At 40.4% G+C, this 17,365-nt stretch overlaps 1 protein-coding gene across 1 annotated transcript; it reads left to right on the top strand.

Moving 5' to 3' along the window:
- Positions 1–1,783: 1,783 nt before the first annotated feature.
- Positions 1,784–16,657, top strand: umodl1 (uromodulin-like 1). The gene is made up of 17 exons (XM_034890527.1): positions 1,784–3,159; positions 3,695–3,937; positions 4,208–4,366; positions 4,989–5,116; positions 5,331–5,514; positions 6,530–6,670; positions 7,829–8,101; positions 8,516–8,773; positions 9,127–9,239; positions 9,400–9,619; positions 10,105–10,242; positions 10,339–11,117; positions 11,271–11,434; positions 13,228–13,464; positions 14,329–14,485; positions 14,625–14,709; positions 15,606–16,657. The coding sequence occupies exons 1-17, from the start codon at positions 3,084–3,086 to the stop codon at positions 15,791–15,793; spliced, it is 3,543 nt and encodes a 1,180-aa protein (XP_034746418.1). The 5' UTR covers positions 1,784–3,083; the 3' UTR covers positions 15,794–16,657.
- The last annotated feature ends 708 nt before the right edge of the window (positions 16,658–17,365 follow it).

Below are 17,365 nucleotides of genomic sequence, written 5' to 3'. Positions count from 1 at the left end.
TTCTGCTGTTGTAGCCCATCCGCCTCAAGGTTGTGCGTGTTGTGGCTTCACAAATGCTTTGCTGCACCTCGGTTGTAATGAGTGGTTGTTTCAGTCAAAGTTGCTCTTCTATCAGCTTGAATCATTCAGCCCATTCTCCTCTGACCTCTAGCATCAACAAGGCATTTCCCCCCCCAGGACTGCTGGAGGTTTTTCCCTTTTCACACCATTCTTTGTAAACCCTAGAAATGGTTGTGGTGTAAATCCCAGTAACTGAGCAGATTGTGAAATACTCAGACCAGCCCGTCTGGCACCAACAACCACGCCGCGTTCCAGATGTCTTAAATCCCCTTTCTTTCCCATTCTGACATTCAGTTTGGAGTACAGGAGATGGTCTGGACCAGGACCACACCCCTATATGCATTGAAGCAACTGCCATCTGATTGGTTGATTAGATAATTGCATTAATTAGAAATTGAACAGGTGTTCCTAATAATCCTTTAGGTGAGTGTACATACAGTGGGATTCGAAAGTTTGAGCCCCCCAAGTAATTTTTTTTATTAATGTGCATAAAGAAGCCAAAAAGATTAGACATTTGTATAATATGTCACAAAAAGTTAGATTTTATTTCCACCATTTACACTTTCAAAATAACGGAAAACAACAAAATGCCGTCTGCAAAAGTTTGGGCACCCTGCAGAGTTTTTAGCATGTACCCCCCCTTTGGAAAGCTGAGACCTGACAGTGCCATGGATTGTTCTCAATCATCGTCTGGAAAGACCAGGTGATGTTAATCTTAAGGTTTTAAATGCCCAGACTCATCTGACCCCCCCCCCCCAGCAATCACCACCATGGCTTCTTCTAAGCAGTTGTCTAGAAAACTGAAACTGAAAATAGTTGACGCTCCCAAAGCAGGAGAAGGCTAGAAGAAGATAGCAAAGGGTTTCAGATGCCGATATCCTCTGTTGGGAATGTAATTAAGAAATGGCCATCACACAGGAACGGTGGAAGTTAAAGATCTGGAAGACCAAGAACAATACCAGAACAACTCCCAGGATTGGGAGAAAAGCAAATCCAGACCCACATTAGACTGGCAGACACTGGAGTTGGGCCACACCATTCAACTATAAAGAGATACTCAGACAAAAATGGTCTTCATGGAAGAGTCATCAGTAGAAAACCTCTTCTATGTCCTCACCCCAAAAATCAGCGTTTGAAGTTTGCAAATGAACATTTAGACAAGCCTGATGCATTGTGGGAACAAGTTCTGTTGACCGATGAGGTTGAAATAGAACTTTTTGGGAGCAATGAGCAAAGGTGCGTTTGGAGAAGAAAGGGCACAGAATTTAATGAAAAGAACCTCTGTCCAACTGTTAAGCATGCGGGGGGGGGGGGGGATAATTCATGCTTTGGGGGTTTACAGCAGCCAGTGGCACAGGGAACATTTCACGAGTAGAAGGAAAAATGGATTCAATAAAATGTCAGCAAATTTTGGGCGCTAACTTGACGCCATCTGTGAAAAAGCTGACGTTAAATAGAGGATGGCTTCTACTAATGGATAATGATCCTAAACACACCAAAATCCACGGATTACATCAAGAGGCGTAAACTGGAGGTTTTGCCATGGCCTTCACAATCTCCTGACCTCACCATAATGTAAAATCTATGGATAGACCTTAAATGAGCAGTGCGTGACAGACAGCCCAGAAATCTCAAAGAACTAGAAGACTTTTGGAAGGAAGAATGGGTGAAGATACCTTAAACAAGAATAACGATAGGTTAGTATAAAGGACATATAATCTCAACTCCCCCTAACCCCAATGAAACCAATTAGGTCTGTGATTAAATGGAAGTCACTATAGCATTCCAGTAGGTTGGTCATTACTGGCATCCAGTGGGGACTTGTTGCTATGTTTATTTGGCTTGCAGGCCTGTTCCAGGGAAGCCATGTCACAGCCAGTACCTGGCAACAGTCTCATGACCCAATCAGATGTGGCACTGGTAGTGAAACATACAATACAGTATAAGACAATGTTCCCTTGAACTGCTGATTTTTTTATTTTTACTTTGTGGTGTAACTGTATTTCATATGTAGTGACCTTAGTTAACTAAGTTACTTAGTTAAAAACCTTAAGCCTGTAGCCCTGTGTCTCCCTACATCCACATGCTCCACTGCGTCAGCAGATACCCAATCATTATCACCTAATTACTGAAGGATAGTTAATCACGCACATTCTCACACCTCATTACTATGAAAGGAGCACCATTACATTAATTACTACATTTAAAAAGAATGAAGAAAATATGCATTTAAATATGTAAAAGAATACAGAGGACCTGTAGAATTTTCTTTCATCAAACATGAATGCATGTCACATTCACAGACTCAAAGTAAAAGAATCGTGATGTAGTTCTTTTTTATTTTTAGAACATCTTTGACATCCAACGCATCCTGATTTTTTTCACATAATGAGAAAGAAGGCATGTGGGGAAAATGGCAGGAAAGTTCTCACTCCTTCTTGCCTGACATTAATGGCTGATACAGGCTGTTAATGCCAGCGGCATAGCATGCACTGCCATGGTTACCTAAGTCATTAGGGACTTTGACTTCTCCCATCCCACATCTATCTCCCTGGCATCACAAACATGTTTACTGACACCACCAAAGAATGAGTAAAATGACCACTTATTTATTCCTAAAAAATAAAAGCGAGTGCTGGGCTTCACACGTGAAAATCATATTAACCAAAGACTTTTCTCTTTAATGAAATACCATAGACCATAGTCAGTAATATACTGACTCACTAGGTTGTCTTGCTGCCATACGTCATGGCAAAGAAATGTATCACATTTTACTGAATATTGTAATATTCTTGCAAAGATTCATGTAATTTTGTAACATTCTCTCAATATCTACCTGCTGGCTGTCATGATTTTGTGGTCCACGAGGGACTGATGGTGCGACGAGGGGAGGAGAAAGACAGAGCCACAGAGGATTTAGTCTTTGAGTACGCCCTAAACAGTGACTTAGCATCATCTCAAAGAGAAAAATGCACGTACAATGTGGTCGTTAAATATGTAATTGAGATTTTCATCTGTGAAAAATGAGTTGGATGCTCTCCTTCTGGGTGGCGACGGCCCTGCTGGCTCTGTGTGGGGGAACAGACACTATGCATGAAGGTAGGCCTCTACACAGATGACGGATTAACATGAAGTTAATGTATGGCCACAACAGAATATGGCATTTATGAGGATTTATATTCATTGCTTTGCTTGCTTTCATTTGTTTTCAATGTGTTTAATGGCATAGGTGATGGCATCATGTATTGTGTTAGACATGATATAATGAATATCACGCTTATTTTTTACCAAATACCTTGATATTGATATTGTAAGGTTGACAATTGGTGTTTTCACAAAATAGTTACACAATGAGATTTTAGATAAATAATCAGCAGTAATGTGGATATAATGACTAAGTGGGTAAAGGCAAATAACAGAACCGAACAATCTTGTTAGTTTGACATCACTACTGTTATGCAGCCTGTAAATCCAGAAAAAAAGACAGCACTTATGTTATATTATGATATCTAAAATCTAAGACGACATCTAGTCTCATATCACAGTATTGATTTAATATTGATATATTGGCCAACCAAAATGTAAAATCTTAGACTAACTACCACAGAAACTGACAAGACATATTTTATTCCAGGAAATAGCTTGTCTGCGTCTGGCTATCATCTATGTATTCACAATGAGACTAGGAATGTGAGTGTCCTGGTGATGCATACGGTCCCCTATACTGTGATAAAGCCTTGTGGTGGCTGGCTCCTCTGGAAGACATGTACAGTCACACTTTATAGGACGATCCATCAGACCGAGTACAAGACAGTGATGGAGCAGGTGACTGGATGCTGCACAGGCTATGTGCAAGTCGGCCGTTACTGTGCTCTGCGTGAGTGTACACTGCACATCATATTTCCATCAGTAGGTTTCAAGATTATAGAAGTGCACATATGGCTCTGTTTGTTCTTAGATTTCAATTGTCTTTGTACAAGTGCTTGTAAAATGTGATTATATAGCATCAGATAGACAAGTAAGCAGTGTGACCTTTCAGCATGTGGTACTGTGTGCAAGACACCAGATGGATGCATGGAAACAGCAGTGCTACAAATATCTTGCTGCTAATATATGGCTTGTAACATGTTATTTCCTTTGAATGAAGCTGTAAGCAGGAGTGTTGAGTTCACTGCCAAGCCAGGATCCTGTCCATCTGCAGATGGATTCCTTCCCAGATCTGAGGACTGTGAGTGGGACATGGACTGCCCAGGCTGGCAGAAATGCTGCCAAAGATCGGGTCACTCTCTCTGCAGTGATCCTGCAAGTTAGTGGCACTGATTGTTTTTTTGTTTTTAAAAGTATGCAAGTATCCATTTAAGTGTACTCTTATTAATGGGTCATTTCAGCCACTGATTTCTAGCCCTGCAGATAGTGTCAGACAGCTCAACAGAGGTGAAGGGAATGTTGTTTGGCATGTTCAAAGCACCAAAAACTTTACATACAAAGTGGGCATATGTAACATTTGCTGTGCAACTGTTGCTTCAAGTTACAAGTACAGGATACTAGCTCATGTTAAAATGTAGTGTAAAAGTAACACAATTAAAATGAGTGATAATGAGTAATAATTAATTCATTATTAAAAGCTGTTGAAAGGTCTTTGGTTTAATAACTGTGGTCTGATTTTTTCCCCATACCTTTATCTCATAACCAGGGAAAATAAACCCAAACGTTACTGCATGTTAGGGACTGTACGGAAATTGTTAGGTGGGTAGGGAGAGGACAAAAAGACAGGTTTGTGTATTTTTCCTTTTAGCTGAAGATTGTCTTTTAAATTAATTTCACCCTAGGAATCTATTTCAACCTTCCTTTCTATATTCCACAAGGTGTAAGTGAGAAAATCTGGGTTTTCCTTGTGATTTGAGTAAACCTTTTAACTTAACTTTCAGGCTCAACAAATTATTATGAGAATGGAGGATCTCGTTTTAATGCAACGGTGACAGTGAAGACAGATTATGATGAACTGATGTCCAATGATAGAGGACATCTGGATCACACACGATTGCTACAAGCAATGGTAATACTACTGCTAACACTATTACGCTTCTACTACAGCTAATAACACCCCTGCTGCTTATATAATAAGACCAATACTCTGTTAATTCTAGTTATTAGAAAGTGGAAATGACTAAAAGATATACCAAGCCATCAACTTGTCTTTTTTTGATTCTGAAGAATTTTCTTTAAAACAATTTCACAGGTATTATGCTTTGTGTCTTAATCATTAATAGGTGACTGGAGCTCTGCAGTCTGATGTTTCAGTTTATTACCTCAGCTCACAGCCTGTGCATCCCTATAGAACTGCCACTTCCCTACTGATAGACTGCAACGTTACTCTTTCACTGTACAATGTCACGTCAAAGCTACAGCATCTCCTCAAACACATACTGGAGGTGTCATCTGTAACCGTGGAAGGTGAGGACAGAGACACAGTTGTTCTTTAGAGCAGCACTCACGTCTCAGTGAAGCTTCTCAGGGCTCTTTTCTTCAGAGCAATGGCATTCTTGTAGTTTTGAGAATGATTCATGTTGCAGAGAACACGGTGTTCAGGAAAGAATGACTCAGTGGCACCACAGCTTCCTTCTCCCACCACTTCTACTTGAGTGACAGTCATCTGTGGGATGTTTCTTGTAATAGCGGAAAATAACACACACACACACACACACACACACACACACACACACACACACACACAGATTGTAATGATGAATCAGCCATACTTGTTACATTTGCGCAAAAGACAGTGACAAGCTCGACATCTCGTCGAACAGACATCACGTTGCCTTCAAAATGTTTTTTATACAGATTGTTAATTTCCTTCTCTACACTGTAAGCACATATTTAATTAATTGTTTCAAGCCAGCTTGAAAATGACATTCAGTTACTTTTAGGCTCCTCTGAATTCCCTAGCCTTTACAGTGGGGCTCAAAAGTTTGGGCACCCCAGGTAAAATTAAAAGAAGCTAAAGAAGCCAAGAAAAGATGGAAAAATCTCCATAAGGCATCAACTGACAGATTAGACATTCGTACAATATGTCTCAGAAATTGATTTTATTATTTATATGTTTATGTTTACATATATATTTATATGATGGAAATAACATTTCTAACTTATTGTGACATATTATACAAATGTCTAATCTGTCATTTGATGCTTTTTGGAGATTTTTCCATCTTTTCTTGGCTTCTTAACATTAATACAAATTTTACATGGGGTACCCAAACTTTCAAGCCCCACCGTAAAGCACAATGTACTTTCAGTAAGAGCATTCGTACATGAAACCACCCCCTGTAAAGTTTTTTTTGGGCTATCATTTATTTTCAGAAAAGGATTTTTTCTATTTTCACATTACATCTTGTTATTCAACAGCATACACACGCTATTGTCATTCCAGCGTAATCGCTTCTTGTGTCTGTGTTTGTAATTGCAGATGTGGATGAGTGTGAACAGTCTGCTCTTTGTCGGTGCTCCCCTCAGGCCCACTGTAACAACACAGTGGGCTCCTACCATTGTGCCTGCCACCAAGGATATATTGACGTTGACCCCAACAGCCCTGGAGCCCATTGCACGGGTTAGACTGTGTGTGTTGGTGTGTCTGTGTGTGTGTGTGTGTGTATAAATGCAGCAGTACATTTGATATGATAAGAATCACAACATCTCAAAGAATTCACATTTTTGTTGCACCTTACAAAACCTCACCTTATAGGGCAAAAGGAAGAAAAAGTAAGATGAAAGATTATACTTTTCTTTGTGGGTAAATAATGTTTACGTGGGTGCACATTCATGTTTTTATCAGGATCATACATTGTATGTGAAAATTGCCTTAGATCCTCACTATCTTGCAAAATTCAGGAAAACAAATCTTAAAACCCAGCAGGGTGAAAGGTTTATCACCCACGTTGACAGCTGTGTAACAATTCCCTCACAAGAAATGTTTCATCAGACAAACACAGAAATTTTGTGTAGTGTAAGAATGATAAGACTACGCAAGCCTTGTCTAAACCTGTCTAAACCACCTTGAAATGAAGCAGATGCACATTAGGAAGACGCAACATATGCCAAAGGAGTTCCTCAAACCAAGCTGCTTGAACCACACAATTGGGGTCCCATTTAATGTAGTCACAGTGTTGCGTAGGAGGGTCTAGTCCACACAACATTTCTGGATGGAAGAAAAACATGCTTGTGTTTATTGGCATTTCTTTAAACCAATCATATACATCTTGAGCGGTGCTGAGCCCCAAGCAGCAGTACGGTGCAAAATATTCTTGGAAAGGAACTTGTTTTGGTGGAAGATGTGCACTTAGGGAGGCAAGCTTTGTAATTAAAATGTCTGTCGAGTGTGTGATGAAAATTTGACTCCAAAAAAATAAAAAGTTAAGTTGATTGTTGGTTCTTGACTTTGGAATTCCAACACAAAAAAGGGTGGGGTGATGGACATCCGGCCAAAAATGAGGGACATCTGGCAGAACCTCCAGCGGCACCGAGAGTATCCTGTAAATGAAACATTGTCAATATAGACGATATTTAATTTGACATAATTCTGTCATCACCACAAACCTCACCTGGAGGCTGGGTGAAGACTCTAGACACCGAGATGCTAAAATCTGACCCCTTTATATCACTTGTGACCACATGTGAATGGAACACAAGCAAGCTGTATTCTCTGCACATCGATATTTTTGCACCAGAAGCTCTGATTTCAACATTGACTTGTCTTCTTTCTACCCAGCTGACGTCGGCATGGCGACCACCCCAGAGCCCCCACTTACCTACCTTCCACCCATGAACACAAGTTACACCACAGCTTTCAACAGCACACAGGACCCCGTGGGCAACCGCACCATGGGTGTCTTCAACTCCACTGAGACCAGCATGACTACAGTTCTGAGTAACACCAGCCCTGTCCCTTATAGTTCAACAGATGCTCCGCAGCGGATAGGTTCTGCACCGCACAGCAGCGCAAGCACAACTTTAGAGTCACTTCTGCCGACAATCACATGCTGTGAGAAATAGTTAATTTTTTAAATCTCAAGCCTGTTTTTTTCCTTTATCTTCATCAAGTTAAAGTAGCGAGTGGTGGGTCCAAATAGAAAATTGTCACTTTTTGAAAGAAAGTATTTGATTCAGTCAAAAGCATTTAATTTCAAAGGTGCTGATGAGCTAACCATATTTAGTTGAATGTCTTGTATGTCAAATACTTAACATGTTTTCCTTCTTTAGGTGGGGTTTTTAAACAAATTGTTTGACATTTTGGAGAATATGCTTATTTGCTTTCTTGCTGATAGTTAAATGAGAAGTAACATGTCACTCCTGGAAAAAAGGAGCATATTGCCCATTAAATGTCAATCTATTCCTTTAACCGTAATGAATGAATGGTAACCCTGAATGTCCCTCCCCCTCTACCACCACCTTCCAGCTGCTCCCAACATTGCCAGCGTATGGTCGGCTAACGTGACTGGAACCTCCTTCTGTGTCAACTGGTCCAGCCAGTTTCAGACAAACCAGACTTACCAGGTTGTTCTAAGCAAGGGGTCAGAGGTCATTCATTCTTGCGAAACCAATCAGACCATGATGGAGCTGAGGGGACTGCAGCCTGGGGTGCTCTACAATGTTACTGTCACTCCTCAGTCCTGCGGAAGCCAAGGAGTTGCTCTTCGCATAATGGTCAAGACTGGTAAGAACTTCAGTACCTTTGACTTTTGGGTCTTTCATATACAGTAGTGCCATGACGCTGCAGTTTGTGTATAGAATAGTTGCGTGGGGGGAATTTACAATTTAGATGCAACCACTGATTACTATCACAGGACGTAGGAAAGTTAGTAAAGCTGTAGAATTGCTCTTTTTGACTAATGTGTGATAAAGGAAACGGAAGACTTTTTTTAAGGATTTGGCCCAGGGCTGGTTAGAGGACAAGTACTCTATTGGTATGAATATCATTTTAAGGATTCTGGTATTAGGACTAGTATGTTTAACTCTTTTAAACAATTCCCAGTACTAGTATTTGTGTGTGTGTGTCTTTTTTTGTAGATGCTCAGACTCTGGATGCCACAGCGCGATTTACCAACATCCAGTTCACTGCTGATCTGCAGAACACCAGCAGCCAGGCCTACCAAATCCTCACTAAGAATATTACAGAGGAGGTAGGTGTGTTACGAGGATTATCCAGTAACAGAGTATGCTCTTTGAATAGACTTCCACACACTGTAAACATGTCCATATTAATGAATTTCTAAAGGTGAATCAACAAGTTGTATCGTTTCATCATTGTGATTCTGGAGCTGTTTCCTTTGCCACCAACAGATCTACAAGTCTCTGTCTCCAGAGATTAAAGCCATGATGGATTCAGGCCAGGTGAGAATCGAGATCAGACGTTTTTCCCCGGGAAGTGTGGTGGTCAACTTCACCATCATCTTTTCCCCCAGTCAAAGCCAAGATATCAGTAATGTGTCGACAGCTCTACTGCACTCCTTGATTAACAGCACCATATACACTGTGGATCAAAGCAACACCAGAGCACAGGGTAGGCCCCTTCTCTTTTCTAACAATGTTTTCTATGAAACCAGGGCTGGTAAGTATAAAACTAGAAAGAGCTTTAAAGGATAGTCTTAATATGCTAAAAGTAACTTTCAGCAAAGTGCAATTTTACACATCAAGATTACTACTCTAGTCTCGCGTTGCGGAGGACGAGAGTCTGGCTACTCCACATAGCAATTGGGGGATGGGAGGAAAACACGCTCTGGATTTCTTAAAACTAATCACAATTGTCTTGGGCAGAGGAAAGCCGAACAGGAGCTTTCCAAAGCCAAAAACCATAATGATGCAATGTAATTGCAAAATGGGAATTGTAGGATGCAGCTTTTTTGGATTTGACCCAAAAGACACCATATTTTGTACCAAACAGCAATAAAGAGATTTGAAAAATTTTAAGAGGTTATCTGTTTCTTGTTATCATGTAGAAAAAAGCCTGATTTACTGAGCCAAACATTTTTTTATTTATTTTTTTAGATTTTGATGAATGTGCTTCAGGGGAAAATGACTGTTCACAGTGGGCAACATGTAGAAACATCTTGGGCTCCTACACATGTCTTTGCCTGGAGCTATCTGTAGACAACAACCCAGGAAGGCCTGGACGAGACTGTCAAGGTACGGCATCACAGTTGTTCAGTAGGAAACACAGATTACACCAAATAATGATGCATTATCTGCACATTTTGTGACCAGAGTGTTTGTCTTGTGCAGCAATTGCATCAACCTCTACTGCCCCAGCAACCACCACTAGTCTTCCTGCAACTTCTTCTACTGCCCCAACCCCTACTGCTCCAACAACCACCAATACTGTCCCTACAACCACCACTGCTACTTCTACTACTTCTTCTACTGCCCCAACCCTTACTGCACCAACAACCATCAATACTGTCCCTACAACTACCACTGCTACTCATACGTCTTCTACTGCCCCAACAACAATCAATGCTGTCCCAACAACCACCACTGCCACTCATACATATTCTACTGCCCCATCAACCACCACTGATACTTATACTTATTATACTGCCTCAACAACCATCACTGCTACTGATACAACTTCTTCTACTGCCCCAGCAACCACTGCCCCAACAAACACCACTTCTACTCCTTTAACTTATTCTACTGCCCCAACAAATACTGCCTCAACAACCACTACTACTTCTACACCTTCTTCTACTGCCCCAACAACCACGACTACTATAATGATATCCATGACTACAACCCCTACAACCACCGCTACCGGTCCCAGTACCGACATTACATCTCCTGCAACCACCGCTACTGCCCTGACAACTGCCACCAATGCCATATCTGTACAGTGCCGGGTTGCTGCGATCACTGTGACAGTTGCCAAGGAATTTCTTGTGAGGAACAAGATCAGGGTAGACACCATCTACTTGGGGTTGCCAGAATGTGGTGTCAATGGAGGTAATGCTACCCATGCCCAGCTGACCGTGGCCTGGAACGAGTGCCTCACTAGGATTGTGCAAGTGAGTTGTGAAAAAGTGTTGCAATTGGAAAGCTTTTTGCATTTTCCTATGCTCCAACATGTTTGGACTCAATGCTTGCCAGTATTTTGTCTGTAAAACTGAAGGGCATTAACTTAAAATAACCCAAACTGCTTGTGACATTTTGTATTTTAGAATGATAGCTACTGCTCAGCATCTGTAACTCTGTTCAACACCATGGAAAGGTTCACATTGTCAACCAATGGGACAGAAGAGGTACCCAGAATACGGTTGGAGGTTCCCATCATGTGTACCTTCACAAAGAATATGCTTATCTCTGTTGATTCCGGCTCCATGGGGTAAGCTTCACTTGCTGTCATTATTACTTAGCATGCTTTAGCATTGGTCAAAACAACCTCCGAGCAGCTGAAGCAGTTGGCGCTTATTTTCTTTTTTTGCCAAGTTAGATGAGAATATTAAGACCACTCTTTAAGTTTGTCAGTAAATATGTAAATGGAGCCAGCCGATGCTCAGCTTAGCATAGCATAAAGACTGGGAACAGGGAAAAACAGCTAGCCTGGTTTGGTCAAGGGTATCACATTTTAGAGCTTTAGAGGTGCCTACCTACTGTAGCTCACCAGTGACAGGCGGCTGTGGCTCAGTGGTAGAGTGGTGGTCTGCCAATCATAAGGTCGATGGTTTGGTCCCTGAGGATGACGAAGTGTCCTTGGCTAAGACACTCAAACCCTAGAAGGTTTATCTGATGGCAGGTGGCAGCCTCGGCCACAGTGTGTGAATGTGTGTGAATGATGAATAGTTCCTATCCTATGTAAAAGTGCTTTGAGTAGTTGAAAGTAGACTAGAAAGTATAATATATAAATACAGTCCATCCACATTTACATCCCTGGAGTCTCTGGTTGCCTGGCAACTGGTCCAAGAAATGGGCTGGAATATATGGCACATTCAAGTGTTCCTTTAGATGGTTCGAGTTTCCGAGATCGGAAGTCGTTCTTACAACTTTTCTGTGTTCTTGTGCTCTCAAGTTGGAAAGCCTGAATGTTGGCAGTAACCATAACAACGACAAAGAAGATGTGTGGACTGTTACTACTCACAGAGTTTAAAATACTGTATCTTTATTGCAGATCAACATTGGGTACACGTTGCACTTGTTTTTACAAGCAACATAATTTTTCCATTTTCTTTTTCATACAATAACATCAATAAGCAGCAACCGAGAACATACGATTGTAATTATTTGGCAGATTCTGAATACATTATGGTGAGGCACCGTAGCAAATATCAAGACTTGTTTAGAGACCAAAAAGCAAACCAGGAGTCAAAAGAGAGAAGAAAGAATTGCTATATAACCACTCCTTTTACCAACATTAATATATTATATATTATCAATATATGTGATCCCTCATCACATAGCTTCTTCCCTCAGACCCCTTAATGTTTCAAAACCGGTCCCCATGCCCTCTCAAACATAGTCTTCCTTCCTGCTTTTGTGAATCTGAGCTTCTCAAGATGGAGGACTTTGCCCAGCTCTCTTAAGCACATCTCAAATGAAGGCACAGCATCGGACTTCCATAATCGCAATATAAGTTTTTGAGCTTTTCCACTATATTTTAATATACACGAAGAGAAAAGGAAGGATTAACGTCAGTTGCTGTCTACACACTAACCCTCACACTGCATTCTACACTACTACATGGAGTCAGGTTTAAAGTTACCAAGGTTTGAATAAAAAAAAAAAAACTAAAATATTGTTGTGGCTTATGTACCGGACCTGTTATTAAGGGTTATACCATAGTTGGGTTAATAAATTGCTTTTCTAACAATATGTCTAACAACAGTAATACCAATATAAAATGTTCACTTGAGCAAAACGTTGATATAAAACGTTACTTAATAAAAAGATTATTGTTGTTCTGACTTCAACAGGCGGTCATGTGCATTTTCCAACTCGCAAACTTGTTTTTCCGATGTGTCCAACACAACATGAATGCAGCAACGACAGATTAAACAACAATATAACATGTTATTTAATGATCCAGGCACTGCTAGGCTTTTTATTTTATTTACCTTTCTGTAGTGTGTTCCTGATGTATTTATGACTGTACATATGTTTTTTTTTCTCACCCATCTCCAGGTATGATATGATCAAAGATGTTATCACGGGTTTGGGGTCATTCCAGGTGACAGTGCAACTGATGAATGGTACAATGCCTCTACCCTCCAACTCCATCTTGTCCTCTGAGGAGGCTGTGGTGTTGGAGGTCAGCCTCAAACCCTCCTCAGAGCAGATTAAAGTAGTCATCAACAGATGCTGGGCCACGCCCACCCGAAACCCTGCGGACCCCGACAGCCACACCTTCCTGGCAAACAGGTCTGCTTCCACCTACACTACAGCCCTGTCACTAATTCTATTAGGCCTAGTATTTGAGCTAGCTATTACATAGACGCTTTAAAAAATGTCTTCTTCTTTAAAAACGTCTTTAAAAGTTGTCAGAATTCAATATGTTCTAGCCAAGTGGTAGCAATAATTTAATTTGATCCGTTATCTTGAAATCATGATTTTATTATTTTTTTAATGTCAGAAAAACAACATTTTTTTGTCTGTGTGGCAAAATGTGGTTTCTGGAGACACCGACTGTAGCAGGAACTACCACAGAGACGAGAGTGTGGTCTGAGCAACAGCCTTGGCCCCCCCACTTTACGTCCCTAGACCGATTTGATGTTGCGGTGTGACTGAATGGGGTCACTGAAACTCTGCACCCATGAAGATAGGGAGACAGATGTCTGATTTCCACTGATTCAAATTAAACTCAGTTCTATGTAATATCTCAAACATGAACTATGAAAATAATGACAACAATGAATCAACAGTCAAGGCTGATAGTCATGGCTGATTCCAAACAGTGCCACCTGATGGTATCATTCAATCAAGTCAATCAAGTTTATTTGTATAGCCCTTTACAATAGCCGAAAGGTACCCAAAGTGCTTTACAACAAAGCCATAAAACAATACATAACACATACAAAACATGCAGATACAATTAAAAGTGCTGTAGTGGTGCAGCGCTGCAGGACATTAAAAGCCTTCCAGAAATGCATAGAAAGGAGCAGACAGAAGGGGGACATCTAAGATACAGTATTGCCACATTATCATTGATTCAAGTCACATCAGTTTAGGCAATAAAAAAATAAAATAAAAATAAACTGCTGCTGTTCCTTGTCTCTGTGTCCCCAGCTGTTCCTTGAACACATACACCAAAGTGTTGATGAACGGGAACTCCAGCACATCACGTGTGTCCGTACAGATCTTCCGCATAGTCAACCTGAATGTGATCTATCTGCACTGCGAGGTCCAGATCTGTGTGCCGATTGAAGGGTATACCTGTGTGCTTGTGAGTATATCATACAGTGTGGATGCATCTAAAACAACTAGCCCCCTCCCCCACTCGGACTGAAGCAATTTGTTGTTTGAGTGTTGAAGAAGAGATTTGAATAACTGCCTTTGTCATCTTTGCTCGTGTTTGTTTGCAGGACTGTCTACAAAGAACAGCTCGCTCTTCAAACATCATTGGAAGAGCTTCGGGTTCCTCCGGGCCTCTGCTGAGGTCAGGTGAAGGCGAGTACTTTTACAAAGCATCCGCCGGGATATGTAGAAAAAAAACATGTTCCAGCTGTTTTCCCTCTACTGTTTTGACATCAACATTGCAGCTTAAGTAACAAAGACAGTGGAGCTTCTACTCTGCTACTGCCAAGCAGACCAGTTTTGAAAGCGTCCATTATAAACTTGAGAGACTCTTCATTTTTAAATTTGAATAGACCATCTATCTGTTGAATTATGACAGTAGCGCTGCTGTGTCTATAATCAGTCAGGTTTCTGATTTCTGAAATATTCAAATTATGCATTATTTTGTAAAAGATTTGCATTTTAATATTTCCAGATCAGAATTCTTGTTTAATTTTTGTTTAAGGTTTTCCTAGACGGAATTTTGATATCTCCTTTTATCACGCCATAAATCAGGAAATACTAGCCCAATAACAGCCCAATTATTTTTATTTTTGCCATGTTTTTAGGTATAAAATGTAACATAAATCGGACTATAAAATATATGAACAAACCCCTCCACAAAAACCTTCATGGCTGTAAGGGCTATTGAAGGGGAAATATTTGACTCAGAGAAAAACTCCTTTTTGAGAAAAAAGCCTTTAAATATTTGGATTGGGAATTTCCATACATTTTGCAAGACACTACAGATGAAATTCAAATTTTTATATATGCAAATTAGGCATTATCTAATGCTAACCTTTGGTGAATTAAGGAGAAATCTACTGGCGCAAATAAACACAAAAATGTGTATTTTGGATCTTTTTTTTGTCCACTAGTCTGAAAGAAGTCATTGAAGTAAAAGTAGCCCCAAAACACATGTTTTTGCCTGTGTTGTCCCCCCTTTAAGTGGGGAATTCCTTTTCTCTGTTGGATCACTGTTTTTAACGCTTTGACACCCATTCTTGCAGATCCCCTGGAGGAAGGGTATACCACTCTTAACATAGTTGGACTCTCCTGCCTGGGAGTTGGCCTGTCGCTCTTCTTCATCATTGGTTTCATCTGTCTTTTCTTCTATCAGAGGAACCGAATTGGACACTACAACTTCAGCGCCCAACCAGAGAAGGAGAACTTCTCCTACCTTGTCTTTAATGCCTAGAGCTGCAGCAGCACCCACAACTAAAGTCACAGAATTGGAAAAGAGGATCAATTCTTTCAGCAGGCACATTTGGTCGGCTCTTACGCTGCTGCTGCCACTGAGCGCCACTGTTGCACCATTCACATATTATTTCTCACCAAACATTGCAAATCTTTGCACATTAGACAATAAATAACCTACAGATTATTTATAGTTATATGAAACACCCCCCAACACATATTTGAGATATTCAATTGTACAGTAGTTACTGGAATGTCAAATATAGAGTCTATAAATATTCCATATAGAATATATATAACACTGACAAATAAAAAGGTAAGACTTTTTAGAAATTTTAAAAAGCAAAGATTTAAGCATCATTTTACCTTCAGCTGAGACAAAAAAGAAGTTCACAGAAGTACAAGATATGATGATACTGGAGAGAAAGTGTAAATTCAGGAAATTAGAAAATACCTTATATGGTATGGGGGATTTTTCACTACATGGTTCACATCAGAAATAGCAATGTACTGAGTTTTACAGAAACAAGATTGTATCACATATCTTTGCATAAATAATCATGTTCACGTAGTCAATTATGATTAAAATATACCAAGTGCAAGACAGGTCAAGTTATCACTTAATTGTCTTTTTGCTGCTATTTTTCTACAGTTACGCTTTTTGTTTGTTCCGCGTCTGTCATAGTCGTTTTGTTCTCACTGGACCAAATTGCTCCGATGCTGTATGTGGTGTGACAATAAACATGTCCTGTGTGAATATAGCCACTTGGGGGTGCTGCTGTCCCAGTTCTTTAGCTCTATAAAACACAGCAAGATGGCTTCCTGCATGCATAGACTTAACATGTATACACTGTTCACAGAGGACAACAAAGGGTATGAGACCATTTAAGGAAAAGTTACTGTCATAGCCAACAATTTTCCTCTCTTCTGGATTGGATAGAGGATGTGACATCAGGGCTTGAGAAAAAGATCTTGGTTAATCCTTTCTCCGTTGAACAGAGCTAAAAGGAGAATATCCAGCTCCCCCCTTCACCCATCCCATAATCCCACGTTGTTGACTACAGAGTCATAAAGACAGCTCCTGTTTTGATGTGACGGGCTGCATATTAAACAGGAGAGGCTTTCTCTTGAGAGGAGGTCCCCGGAGACCTGTGGTGAAGGAGGCCTTACTGCCATCTGGAGGGCTGCAAATGCTCCACCTCCTAATTAACCCATTCAGCCTCGCCTGAGACCTGGCAACCCATCTCCATGGCAACAGACCAGTGCCAGGATGGAGGGTATATTAGATGGAGGGAGGAAGTGCAACAGTGATCAGAGGGGAGAGAAAGAGCAGGGAATCATTTCAGTTTAAAAGCATGGAATCAGATGAAATGGAACTTTATTATTATTTTTAAAGAATTACTAGATTCAAATGTGATGTATGTTTCTGGGTTTCAACCTTTGCATTTTCTCCTAGCTCTTTTAGTGTTTTTGCGCTGACACACACACATTTTAACAATGTATTTAAGTCCACATGAAAAGAATACTTTACAGGGACATAACTATTACAGATGCATTATAATTATACAATAAT

Source organism: Etheostoma cragini, chromosome 13, assembly GCF_013103735.1.
Source record: "Etheostoma cragini isolate CJK2018 chromosome 13, CSU_Ecrag_1.0, whole genome shotgun sequence".
In the NCBI taxonomy this organism is placed as follows: domain Eukaryota; kingdom Metazoa; phylum Chordata; class Actinopteri; order Perciformes; family Percidae; genus Etheostoma; species Etheostoma cragini.
This window is presented reverse-complemented; position numbering and strand designations above follow the sequence as displayed.

Coding starts and splice junctions, on each gene's coding strand:
- umodl1 (XM_034890527.1), top strand. CDS start 3,084: ATGAGTTGGATGCTCTCCTTCTGGGTGGCGACGGCCCTGCTGGCTCTG. Junction 6,671..7,828: donor CCCTGGAGCCCATTGCACGG/GTTAGACTGTGT, acceptor CTTTCTACCCAG/CTGACGTCGGCATGGCGACC. Junction 9,240..9,399: donor CTAAGAATATTACAGAGGAG/GTAGGTGTGTTA, acceptor TGCCACCAACAG/ATCTACAAGTCTCTGTCTCC.